The sequence below is a fragment of the Paramisgurnus dabryanus genome, chromosome 23, assembly GCF_030506205.2.
Source record: "Paramisgurnus dabryanus chromosome 23, PD_genome_1.1, whole genome shotgun sequence".
Lineage (NCBI taxonomy): Eukaryota > Metazoa > Chordata > Actinopteri > Cypriniformes > Cobitidae > Paramisgurnus > Paramisgurnus dabryanus.
Genome location: NC_133359.1, coordinates 6,310,702 through 6,324,993, shown reverse-complemented (window position 1 = coordinate 6,324,993; position 14,292 = coordinate 6,310,702). Strand labels below are relative to the sequence as shown.

The 14,292-nt window shown below is 37.1% G+C and overlaps 1 protein-coding gene and 1 long non-coding RNA gene across 4 annotated transcripts in view; one reads left to right on the top strand and one right to left on the bottom strand.

Annotated features, from left to right (window-relative positions):
- gse1a (Gse1 coiled-coil protein a) overlaps positions 1-2,342 on the bottom strand; it is a 39,915-nt gene extending 37,573 nt beyond the window's left edge. The window contains exon 1 of one of the 3 annotated variants that reach the window (XM_065292174.1): positions 2,152-2,342. Coding sequence is in view for 2 of the 3 variants with exons in the window: in XM_065292173.2 (XP_065148245.1) it covers positions 1,971-1,998 (28 nt within the window). In the remaining variant the exon portion in view is untranslated. Of the gene's footprint in view, positions 1-1,970; positions 2,089-2,151 lie in introns of those variants that run through there. The other 2 variants (XM_065292173.2, XM_065292172.2) reach the window with 2 other exon arrangements.
- The window catches only part of LOC135781594 (uncharacterized), an 83,259-nt gene that overhangs the window by 39,576 nt on the left and 29,391 nt on the right, over positions 1-14,292 (top strand). The window lies entirely within an intron of this gene.

Below are 14,292 nucleotides of genomic sequence, written 5' to 3'. Positions count from 1 at the left end.
ATTAAAATGACATTTTTAAATGAAAGTGTAACGCTACTACTGTTGTATTGTATGAATTTTGCTTATTTATCTCTGACAAACAGGAAATGTACAAATTGTGGCCATTCGCATTAATGATGAAAAGATGAAATATCATATTAACCCTCTCCTGTCTAACAGAGAGACCCCCAACAGGGTCAAATGTAGTGCAAACACCCAGTATGTGTGTACATACACATGGCAGGTCTGTTCAAATCGAAGCAGAAATTTGAGCTAATCCCAATACGGTCTGTCTCCGAGGGTTTAACACTACAGAATGCCCACACAAAGATGCCACAAGGTTGTTCATTTTACTTTTGATTATTTCTTATTGATCAATAAAAAAGCGAAAATTATCAAAACACACTCCTTGTCTCAAAACAAAACATGGATTTTAAATGTTTTCAATACATGCAGATCAAATTCTTGCATATTTACTAAACAATCCGTTATAATCTAAATAGATCAGAATAAATAAACAACATACACTATACAGACCAAACAAATTTGTAATATTTTTACACTCTTGAATTTGAAAGAGTAAAGAGTATAATGCAAATGCACCTATTTGTTTACAAAAACCGGATTAGCTGATTTAAATGCACAAAATTACATTTCCCAAAAGGCTTAAAAATAACAACTACAAAAAAATCTAACAAATCGAAGGACATAAATTACAGAAATTAAGCTGCTGGACACGAGCAAAGTGTCTGGTGGAGTCAGATGGTCAATGGCAGTTTTTACACACCCCTCATCTCAATTTCATTAGCCAAGATACACGAACACTCATTACATAAATCAAACTATAAGTGGAGTATTGTACTATGGTACAGGCTCAGTGATATATTTATTGCTGTTATATATATATATATATATATATATATATATATATATATATATATATATATATATATATAAAATTATTTTTTCTTTTTTTTTTGCATCGCCCTTTTAGTGTTTGTATATTGTCATGTGATGATACAGGTTGGTTTTCTTGAATCTTTACAAAGATCTTAGGCAAACTAACCACTAATTCTCATCAAACAACACTATACCTGTCTTGCAAGATGAGCCACACACACATATTTTAAAATATACCCACGCTCTTGCATTGTTCAACGTACCATGATTAAAACCGGTAACTGTTATCAACTTAACCAAGATATAATCTGACTTTTTGTGGACTAAGTTAATTACAGTTTCTCATTAAACAACTCCTTCACATAAAATCTTACACATCCAGTCTATCCAGTTCAACAAAGACTAAAACTACTACTCTTATTTCACTTTAGTACCCTGCAAGTGGCAAACAAAACCTCCCCGTTAGTTTTCTTTTTATCTATGAAGTCGGACGGGTTAATGCATATGGATAAATATGTTTTCTCAATGCATTTAATAAATCTGACAAAATAAAATAACCACAAGAGGTAACAAGAAACTGAAACTTAACATCTATCACACATAGGAGGCGACTGTACCACACAAGCCACACTAGGTCTTAATACGTGAATAAAAAAGATCAATAAAATCTATGACTGATGATACATTAAATCAATCAATAATCAGCGTTAAAACTCATGTTCCTTAGTTGCAATATGTGTACATCAGGTAACTAGTACTGTATTTAGACTCCTAGCCACATCAAAAGCCAGATCAATGCTTTAAAGCACAATGAATCACACAAGAAGCAAATGGGAGATAAACGCAAAATTAACCTTGAGGTTACAGAAGAGCCGAAGGTCATATAACTCAACCACGACTCTAATCTTTCACCAACACACAGAAAACAAAACAAATATGGTTTAAAACAGTTTTGCATATGTGATGGGTCACATAAAAAGCGAAAAGATCGCATAAAATGCAATTTAGCTTAAAATTTGTACTAGAGTGAAAATCGATCAAGAAAGATCGCGGTATTTCATAAACATGCGTAATGTATAAAGAAAACTTACACAGAAACGATGAATAATAAAATACCATAGTGGACTATCACTGAAAACAAAGCGGCACGATCGCGCAGTTCCCCGGCACGCGATGATATGCTCACAACAAAAGCGCGAGCGATTAACAAACGCAAACACAACGCGTTTCAGTCGAAATCACATTAACGCGCCTATACGCGCGAGAACTTACCTTAAAACTGAGTAAAAACGTGTTTGCCGTGTATCTAATGCAGGAGTAAATCCATCGCGTCCATCCGGCGCCAGCGCAGCGGTGGAGTACGCGCAGCGCGCCGCAGTGAGTGAGCAGCGCGTGAAGGCGGCGCTTGCACCTGCTCCACTGATCCGCCCCCCGGAGGCCGAGCCACGGTCACGGGTGACGGACCTCCTGCCCACTGAGGGCTGAAAGGATGGAGGTCATGTCACACTGTCAACAATCTCACTGTGTGTGTGCGCGCTCGTGTTGAAGGAATGCTGTATGTTAATATTAATGCGCGTGTCTGTCAAAGAAGCAAGCGATAAAGGTTTAGCACCATTGGAAAGGCTGGCTCTTAAGTAAAATGTAAAAATGATTTATTAAATTATGTTATAATGTTTATACGCTTACTGTTGTCGAAGCTTGTAAATTATTGTTTAGGATTTTATCGAATTTAATGTCCTGTGAAATCAAATTAGATTTTTTTTGCATTTTAGTATGAATAGGCTGCTTTAGCTTTAAAGGGATAGTTCACCCCAAAATGAAAATTTTGTCATTATTTACTCACTCTCATGTTGTTACAAACCTAAATACATTTCTTTGTTCTGATGAACCCAAAGTAAGATATTTTAAAGAATGTTTAACCGTTCATGAGCCCCATTCACTTCCATAGTAGGAAAAAAGAATACTATGGATGTGAATAGGGCTCCTGAACGGTTTGATTACGAACGTTCCCTAAAATATCCTCCTTCGGGTTCATCAGAAAAAATTAATTATACAGGTTTGTAACAACATTTTGGGTGAACTATCCTTTTACGGATATCTGTAAATCTGTCAAAATTCACACATTTTTGAAAACGTAATTCTGTTTCTCATCTGATTTCAGTCTTTGAAGTAAACTAAACACTTTTGGCTATTTTAAAAAGGGAGGGGCACTCAAAGGCCCCGCCCCAATTTCTTGTGTTGTGAGAATTACATGAAGGCACTCATATCAGTGATACAAAAAACATAAACATTTCAATGGCTAAGCACATAAAATCACAGATTAAATAACGAATAACAGAATTGATTTTTACAATATAATGTCTAAATATGTAAACGTTGCACATGAAATGGGTTATGCGTCTGTTAGACTAAGCAAACAATACTTATAACCATGAAATTTGCTAGTTACTATCATATAAACCCCATGCAAATTCTAATATGGTTAAAATGCTCGTCTGTGCTGAGAAAAAAACAACTATGTCAAAATCTACTTAAAGGATTAGTCCATTTTCTTAAAAATAAAAAAAAATCCATATAATTTACTCACCACCATGTCATCCAAAATGTTGATGTCTTTCTTTGTTCAGTTGAGAAGAAATTATGTTTTTTGAGGAAAACATTCCAGGATTTTTCTTATTTTAATGGACTTTAATGGACCCCAACACTTAACAGTTTTAATGCAGTTTAAAATTGCAGTTTCAAAGGACTCTAAACGATCTCAAACGAGGCATAAGGGTCTTATCTAGCAAAACAATTGTCATTTTTAAAAATATGCACTTTTAAACCACAACTTCTCGTCTATCTCCGGTCCTGTGACGCACCAGCACGACCTCACGTAATTGCGTAATGACGTCACGTGTTACATATATGAAACGCACATTTGCGGACCATTTTAAACAATAAACTGACACAAAGACTTTAATTAATATCATTCCACATACAACAACTTTGTATTTCTCCACACTTATAAACACTGGGGTGTAGTTCCGCATACGTCATCCGTGACCTCTTGACGTGATGACATATTCCGTGAGGTCGTGCTGGCGCGTCACACGACCGGAGGAATACGAGAAGTTGTGGTTTAAAAGTGCATATTTTTTTATTTTTCTTGCCAAAAATGACAATCGTATCGCTAGATAAGACCCTTATGCCTCGTTTGAGATTGTTTAGAGTCATTTGAAACTGCAATTTTAAACTGCATTAAAACTGTTAAGTGTTGGGGTCCATTAAAATGAGAAAAATACTAGAATGTTTTCCTAAAAAAACATAATTTCTTCTTGACTGAACAAAGAAAAACATCAACATTTTGGATGACATGGTGCTAAGTAAATTATCTGCATTATTTTTAAGAAAATGTACTAATCCTTTAAAGCTGCAGTCTGTAACTTTTGCCTCTCTATTGTCACCTCTGTTTGAAACATAAAATTGCAGGTTACTTTATAGTTACATGTTGAAAAGCACCAGACATTTCCTGCGAAATCCAATCTGACATCTTAAATTATTTCATAATAATGTTATAACCTTACAGCTGTGTACTTGCTCAATTTGTTTAAACAATTGCAGCTTTAAAGTAATACATTTGGCAATAGAAAATAGAGTTATTTATGCAAAATAAATGAAGGAGTACAGACATAAAAATGGTGTAAATCTGTATCCCCAAAAGGGTTTACCACATTCTCCGTCTCTCTTTCTCTCTCAGAAAGACAAGACTGCAAGTATAAAACCTTGCATTTCAACCTTTAAGCCTCCGTCTCCAATTGATTCTCACTTAGTGCACATACTGCGCACACACACTATAGCTGCAGGGCATCCTTGAGCGAGCATGAATGTTTGTGTGTGTCTGTCTATTGAGCGATCAAATGACGGACCACAGTGCTAATAGTGAAAACGGGTAGGATGTATTTATGCGTGTGGTATAAATGATACTTGCACCTTATCTGTGTCTGTTTTTAAGTCTCTCCCTCAGTGTGTGTGTGTATGACAGTTAACTGATTACAGAGGCACCTGCAGCTGTGAGACACACATACAGACTCAATGGGGGAAGACAAAGAGGATTGCGGTGGTGGGGCGGCACACGTGCTCCTTCTGTTTGTACGACTGTGTGTGCACCTGTAGTTGTCTATGTGTGTGTGTGTACTTGTGAAACTGACATGATTTATCTCCACTCAGCGGGAACGCAATCTCACAGCATCCCACAATGCATTTATGCACCTCACTGCTTTGACCTTGGTGCTCTCCAAAAAGCTCAGATCACACACATACTCGCACACGTACACAATGTATTCTGAACTACAATGTATTTACAATACACACGGTTGGGTAAATATCTGACCATTGGGTTTAAATTTGTTTCAACCCAAAATGCTTGGTTGTTACTCCTCATTTAAACTGAGATGTTTAACAAAATGTGCAAGTTTCCCTTTTTAATACAGCGAAATGAATACAGTAGTGCCAAAAGGAAACATTGACATCATCATCATCATCATCATCTCTCTTTAAAGTCTGAACAGATCCTCAGTTGAAGTCTATGATGATTTTGTTGTTAAGTGAATTACACATCAGTTACGATCCCAGCTGTTGTTTAAGGTCTTTGACGCTTTACTGTTAGCTTTGTGGGTCCCCGATGTATCTGATGGTCATCCCATCAATTTTTGCAATGTAATAACATATTTCTGTGAACACTCGACAGCTGTTCTTGGTGCCTTTAAAGGTCATTAAACCAGACGAACAATAACTTTACTGACTTAAATCATCCAGTTTAACAAGATCATCTAGTTTATTGACAACATCTTCCTGCTGTTCTTTAAACAGGCACATTGCCAATCAGTGCTCTTATTTTGCTATCATCAAAAATATGGTTGATTTTATAAGCACCTTCATTTTCGACACAATACTTGCTGCCGTATTTTTGGACACGCCACAACTGAATAGAGAGTTTACCAATGGTCGCATTGTTTTTCTCCCCTCACAAAGTATACGTTTCTTCCTCAAAGCTAAGCTGCCCTGCGGCATTTCTCTTTATTGTAGGTCTTGACATGATCAGACTTGTTGACACGATCATTCAGTCCGCAACATCTGCTTATACGCATACGCGTATTTGTTTTGCATGTTAATGCTTATAGGTAAATCTGTCAACCGATATGGAGATGCACACTTACATCAAGACTAGATGTTTACTAAAAACGTGTATGCAAATGTGGGCACTCTAGGAAAAGATTTACATGCGACACTAACTTGAAATCGCTATTGTAATTATTGTGATTGTCATGAAGTTAATCATTTGATTATTCAACTTGTAAGCTTAGCACAACTGAAATGTTCAGGTTGGTAACTGCTTGAAAATAAACTAAGTAGTTTGATATTAAAAGCACTGGGAAATCCCAGCAAGAAATATATACGTTCACTGTCTAGCTATAGACCCAATATAGCCTGGTTATGAGTAACCCATGTCTAGACAAAAAAAACTTGTGAGATGGATGATATCTCATCATGTAAGCAAAGTCAACAGTGATCACAAGGTATTTGGTGACGTTTATTTATTTATTTAGTTTCATTTATTTTTGGGCTATGGTTAGACGTCTAATACATTTTTACATTGAGCATATTTCCCATCTTTAAATACATTACCCAGCTGAAATTTTGCCTTGTTTTATCCTAGGCGTCTGGGCTGTGTTTGGACGGCTATTAGACATATTTTTAATGCTAAATTGCTTGCTGGGATGTTTTACTGTATTGCACTGTGTTACTGTACACATTGAAATTATTTGCTTAAATTTTTTTTTCTTTAATTCTGATTGGTCAAGTGTTTATATACATAAAGGGGTGGCAGCCATAGTCACTTAAACCACTTTAATGATTTATTTATGCTGGGAGCTTGTGGACAGTGCCTTTAGCCTTTTTCATTAAATCCAGATTTAAAGGGACACTCCACTTTTTTTGAAAATATACTCATTTTCCAGCTCCCCTAGAGTTAAACACTTGATTCTTACCGATTTGGAATCCATTCAGCTGATCTCCGCGTCTGGCGCTACCACTTTTAGCATAGCTTAGCAAAATCCATTGAATCTGATTAAACCATTAGCATCGCGCTCAAAACTAACCAAAGAGTTTCTATATTTTTCCTATTTAAAACTTGACTCTTCTGTAGTTACATCGTGTACTAAGACTGATGGAAAAATTTGTGATTGACTGATGGAAAAAGTTGTGATTTTCTATGCAGATATGACTAGGAACTTTACTCTCATTCTGGCGTAATAATCAAGGACTTTGCTGCCGTAACATGGCTGCAAGAGGCACAATGATATTACGCAGCGCCTGAAAATAGTCCCCTTGGTAACTTTCAATAGCTGGGGACTTTTTTCGGGCGCTGCGTAATATCATTACATATGAAAAATGTCGAAACCCTTTGGTCATTTTTTAGCGTAATGCTTTCAATAGCAGGGGACTATTTTCGGGCACTACATAATATCATTGCGCCTCCTGCAGCCATGTTACGGCAGCAAAGTCCTTAAATAATACGCCGGGATCTTCCTAAAATAATCGCAATTTTAATTTTTCTGTCGGTCTTAGTACACAATGTAACTACAGAAGAGTCAAGTTTTAAATAGGAAAAATATCGAAACTATTTGGTAATTTTTTAGGCACGATACTAATGGTCTAATAAGATTCATTGGATAATGCTAAGCTATGTTAAAAGTGGTACTGCTAGACCCGGAGATCGACTGAATGGATTCCAAAACGGTAAAAATCAAATGTTTCACTCTAGGGGAGCTGGACAATAAGCACATTTTCAAAAAAAGTGGAGTGTCTCTTTAAATTACTGAATTTTCATTTTTGGGTTTAATTATTCCCATAAAAATTTCTTGTATGTAGCACAATGATGATATAGACACATTGTCAAAATAATGCAGTACAAGTAGTTTTTTTAAATTTATTTTATTTATTCCAGCCGGATCTCACGAGAATTTATATGTATTTTAAAAGTTGGCTAATTCGAATGAAAAGTAAGTCATACAAAAACGTACAATTATTAGAAAAAACAATAATGAAACCCCTCCTCTAACCCCGCCCCTAAACCCAACGTCAAAGGGGCGAAAGAAAATCTTACTGAAACGTACAAATGGAGTTGTACGATTTATAACGTATTATATTGTGGGAATTCGTACAAAGTGTGAGTTGTACAAAAACACATGATTATTAAAATAAGAACAATAATGAAACCCCACCCCTTACCCCTATGGAAGGTTTTTTTGGTCTTTTTTAAATTAATTAATTAAATTATAAAATAATTAATTAAATTATAAAATAATTAATTAAATTATAAAATAATTAATTAAATCGCAAAATATGTCCCAAATTTGAAAATGAAATGCTAAAATAAAAATTAAAACATTATGTTAAATTATTTCATTTTCATTTTTAACGTGATGAAGCATTATTCCGGCCAAATTGAAAAATGTAATTAAATTGATGATTTGACATTTCATTTTCAATATAATCTTGAGTCAAGACTGACAAAATTAAAATAAAAAGGCAAGCTTGAAAAGGAATCTGTAAATACATTTTTTAAAAGGCTTTTTATTCATGCCCAAGCAATAATAGGGTCAAAATTAAAATGTAAAGTTCAGTTTTAATTTTATGTTCTGTTTTTCTTTTTCATTTTCGTTTTAATTTTCGTGTTCATTATTATTTTTAACTTGTATGCAAATTCAACGTTAGTCAGTGGGTGGGGCTTACTTGCTTAAAAATAGGCCTGGCAAACTCGATTCCTTTTAAGGATCCGGGTTATTGTGAGTCACTCACTAAAGTGATCCGGGTTGTGTGATTCACTTGAGTCATTTGAGTCAGTATTGCTAAATTGCCAAGGAAACTCAGTACAGACCCACTTGTAACCAGCTGATCCACGCGACTCGAGATTCTCAGAGCCGGAAACATTGCAGACTCGCAGACCATGGACATGAGACTCGCTCTACAGATCCACTAACCGGCTGATTCGCGTGGATCAGCCGGAGCCGGTTAGTGGATCTATAGAGCGACTGAAGTATCCTCAAAAGCAAATCCATAACAAAAGCCTTTCACTTCTGAAATAACATGCTTATAGGTTTTAGGTTTGGTGTGTATGGTCAACCATTTAAAAAAGAAGCCTAATAACAATAGCATAATAATATAGAGAAAATATAGAATAAAACTGTCCTGCTATTGTAGCCCTCAGAGCCGGAGAGACAGTTCGCGCAGATCAGCCGGTTACGGATCAGCCGGCGGATCAGCTGGTTACGGATCAGTCGGTTACGGATCAGCCGGTTACGAGTTGAGAGACTCTCGAGTCAGAGCAGATTCGCATGTCTCTCGAGTCCGCATGGTTTCCGGCTCTGGGTGAGAATCTCGGGTCAGTTCGCGGCTCGCGCGGATCCATGGGTCTCTCGAGTTTGCAATGTTTCCGGCTCTGAGTGAGAATCTCGGGTCAATTCGCGGCTCGCGCAGATCCGCAGGTCTCTCGAGTTTGCAATGTTTCCGGCTCTGAGTGAGAATCTCGGGTCAGTTCTCGCGCAGATCAGCCGGTTACGAGTGGATTTGTAGTGCGAGCGAAGTCTCATCAATAATGTTGAAAGAGGTTTGTGTGTGTGGTGGCGCTGTTTATGGTTTTACATTGAATTGTAGTAGGACTCAACTGATCCGGGTTAATGACACTAGAGACTCGCGACTCATGAGTTAATTTAAAGATCCGGGTTAAAGATCCGAGTGAGTCACGACTCGAACAGGTCTACTTAAAAAAGGGGGATTGGCTGAAGCAGTGTTCAGTGTTGCCAACTCAGTGACTGTGTTGCTTGCCAACATAGCGACCTTATTGCTACATCTAGCGACTTTTAGACTCATTTAGCCAAACTTAGCGACTGTTTGGATGAATATTAGCTTCACATCTGTACAGATAGGCTACTGTGTCGATTGTATTGGCCCATGAGTGCCGGTTGGCGCTGTCACGGTGAAATGTGCGTCTACCCTCTGTGCATGGAGTTGGGCAACGCAACATTTAGACTGTACGAGCTGACGCGTGGATTGTTTACATTTCAAAGGAGGAACAAACATTAAAAGATGCTGGTTCGCTGTTATGTATGTGCATATTTTTACACATCTGATCCGGTGAGGCGTCAGTCATTCTCATATGCATACACAGTATCACGCAGTGTGATAATCGTGCAATACATTCGCCGAAATCCGGGAAGGACTGGTGCATCATATGCTCTCAAAATTGAAATTTGCTGTATAGCACTATAATCACACTGCGTGTTATTTGTATGCATTTTATGAGAATGGACATACACAGCGTAACTTACTTTTGCAGCGGGCACACCGGAGCAGACTTCAGCCTTTAGACGGGGTTCAGCTTCGGCCCAGTTTTAAACCCTGCATATTTGTAAGTGGTCCTCATTTGTAACGCTGATTTGTTGGCTGTGACCGTACGGGATTTTGTTTTACCGGGGTGAAGAAGCAACAAAATCACGCGGTAGGGTGTTGCAGCACAACAACCCACCCCAGGAAAGCAGTAATCTTATATATTATTAAAACAACAAATTATATTAGCAATAACAACATGAAATAATATGTATTTCTATATGCCGTGACATCACCGCACCGCATTTATGTGCGTAGCTCGTCTTTCACACTTCAGCTATGGTCAGAACTGCAGCCTATGTTGTGTCCAGTGCAGTGTACAGATTAGACCCCGAAAGACTCACATAGGGGTGATACTTGTGGGGTGGTACAGACAGCACAGATAATGTTCATTTAAAAGTAAGTGGCTGTTTGTGTATGTCTGCAATTAATTGAACTGCCGCCTCATCGGATCAAATGTGTGAAAATACGCATATACATAACAGGGGACCAGCCTCTTTTAATGTTTGTTCCTCCTTTGAAATGTAAACAATGTACTCGAATCTCATCCACGCGTCAGCTCGTACAGTCTAAATGTTGCTCCATGCACAGAGGGTAGACGCACATTTCACCGTGACAGCGCCACCCGGTACTCGTGGGCCAGTACAATCGACACAGTAGCCTATCTGTACAGATGTGAAGCTAATATTCATCCAAACAGTCGCTAAGTTTGGCTAAATGAGTCTAAAAGTCGCTAGATGTAGCAATAAGGTCGCTATGTTGGCAAGCAACACAGTCACTGAGTTGGCAACACTGAACAGTCCTTCAGCCAATCCCCTTTTTGTAAGCAAGTAAGCCCCACCCACTGACTAACATTGAATTTGCATACAAGTTGAAAATAAAAATGAACACGAAAATGAAAACGTAAATGAAAAAGAAAAACAGAACATGAAATTAAAACTTTACATTTTAATTTTGTCCCTATTATTGCTTGGGCATGAATAAAAAGCCTTTAAAAAAATGTATTTAAAGATTCCTTTTCAAGCTTGCCTTTTTATTTTAATATTGTCAGTCTTGACTCAAGATTATATTGAAAATGAAATGTCAAATCATCAATTTAATTAAATTTTTCAATTTGGCCAGAATAATGCTTCATCACGTTAAAAATGAAAATGAAATAATTTAATATAATGTTTTAATTTTTATTTTAGCATTTCATTTTCAAATTTGGGACATATTTTGCGATTTTATTTTTTATTTTATAATTTAATTAATTATTTTATAATTTAATTAATTATTTCATAATTTAATTAATTATTTTATAATTTAATTAATTAATTTAAAAAAGACCAAAAAAACCTTCCATATACCCCATCGTCACAGGGGTGAAGGCAAATCGTACAAAAACGTACGAATGTGGTCGAACAAATTAGCCAATTTGTATAAAACAGTTGCCATAAGATTGTGTTGTTTTCCGCATCCTTTTCCCTCATCATTGCCTTTCTCTCATTAATCTCTCTCTCGTTTTTTCCTTTCATATCTCTCTTAATAAATCATCTCGTCATTTCACCATCATTGCTGATCCCTCTGCACACTCGTCCATTAATCCTGTTGAAATGGAGCACATCGTGAACCAGCAGTGTGGCTTTCCCTCTCTTCTTCCAGACCCCCGATCTCCTCCTTTCCCTTGTTGAGTAATTATTGAGAAAATAGCATGTGTCTGACACGGTCGCTGTGGCAACGGCGGTCAGGAGCCCGGTCATGAGCCCATTCACTGTGTGAATGGGGAGAGGGGGGTTTATAGAGATAACAGCAGGATATATACAGCGCCCTGAGAGAAGATCTGTCACACACACACTTACACACACACATAGTATTTCTCTGTATTTCACACACACATATGCATACAAAAAATATTCACGATTAACTCTCAAAAGCAATGGGTCGGTGTCTGAAAAAATGCTTTTGTATTGTTTACTATTTGCATTTTTACTTTTGCATTCAATCATACATTTCTTTGGATCAGTATGCGCGTTCCCTGGATCGAACCCATGACTTCTGCTGTGGTGCAAACGCTTGCTCTTTCAATTCAGCCACAAGACGACAATATAATAAACTGTGCAGCCATTAAAATACGATTTTCTTTAAATAGATTTGCTTTTCCTTCCTATTAATGTGATTACGAATGGCTAGATAAAATCTATGGAGCACTCTTGATGCGTAGTTCAACTAAGGCATCTTGAATTTGGCTAACACTGACCGTTGACTCCAATATTCATTTGTTAGCATATGTTGCTAACGCTATGCTAATAAGCACAAGCACTACATAACACACACATATCAGGATGCCCCCGTGCATTCTGCTATTGCCTTATATAAGGACACTGGGATATCATAATTATGGAAGTTTTATCGGAGCAGAATATAATGCTGTTTAGATGGGGAGCTCACTAAGTTTTGGTACAAAGCGTCTCGCTTTGGTCGCCTTGCTCTTAATGGGTTTGCTGGGGCATGAAATGTGTGATGAGTGAGAGTAGCATCACACTTCCTTAACTGTCACATCCTATTACAGAGCGGCGCTGAGTCTTAACCTTGTAAAAAAAACAATCAGCCCATATCATGAGTCATTTAAGCGGTGAATAAATGTATCTCACCTTGTTAAAGCCTATTAGGTGTGAATTAAAGATTTAAGTAGAACTTTAGACGTACAGTACTTGATGTGGGTGTAGCCAGTTAACACTAGTCGGTTAGATACTACATTAAAGTGATAGTTTAACCACATTTGTCATCATTTACTCACCCTCAACTTGTTACAAACCTGTATAAAGATATTTTGAAGAATGTTTGTAACAAAGAAGATCAGGGGCACCACTGACTTTCATAATAGGGGAAAGATAATACTATGGAAGTGAATGGTGCCCCAGATCTGTTTGGTTATTAACTTTGGTTAAACAAATCTTCCTTTCTGTTCAGCACAAAACATTTATATAAGTTTGCAACAACTTCAGGGTGATTAAATGATGACAGAATTTTCATTTTTGGATGAACTATCCCTTTAAATGGACACTACACTTTTTTGAAGAAAAAAAATGCTAATTTTCCAGCTCCCCTAGAGTTAAACATTTGAGTTTTACCATTTTGGAATCCATTCAGATGATCCCCGGGTCTGGCAGTACCACTTTTAGCATAGCTTAGCACAATCTATTGAATCTGATTAGACCATTAGCATCGAGCTCAAAAATGACCAAATGGTTTTGATATTTTTCTTATGTAATGATATTACGCAGCACGCGAAAATAGTCCCCAGCTATTGAAAGTTAAAAAGGGGACTATTTTCGGGCGCTGCGTAATATCATTGCGCCTGCTGCAGCCATGTTACGGCAGCCATGTTAAGGCAGCAAAGTCTTTGATTATTACGCCAGAATGAGAGTATAGTTCCTAGCCATATCAGCCTAGAAAATCGCAACTTTTAATATTCTGTCGGTCTTAGCACACGATGTAACTACAGAAGAGTCAAGTTTTAAATAGGAAAAATATCAAAACATTTCGGTTATTATTGAGCGCGATGCTAATGGTCTAATCAGATTCAATGGATTGTGCTAAGCTATGCTAAAAGTGGTACCGCCAGACACGGAGATCACCTGAATGGATTCCAAAATGGTAAAACTCAAATATTTAACTCTAGGGGAGCTGGAAAATTAGCATATTTTGAAAAAAAGTGGAGTGTCCCTTTAAGACTATAATAAACATTGTGACTGTGTAAAGTCTTTCTGCATATACTCTATACAGTATTATAGATTGTGAGCCTGGACATAAAGTATTTAACAAGTCAGTAAATCTACTTTAAAGTAATAATATTTTATGAGGGCCATGGATCTGCTTTGGCTTCACTGTACGCAACCTCTTTAATGTAAAAAATATGAAATGAAAGCAAGTTTCATACACATAAGGGCCATAAAGTTCAGGCCAAAAGCTGACCAACAAATGCTTCAGGAATTCTTCACA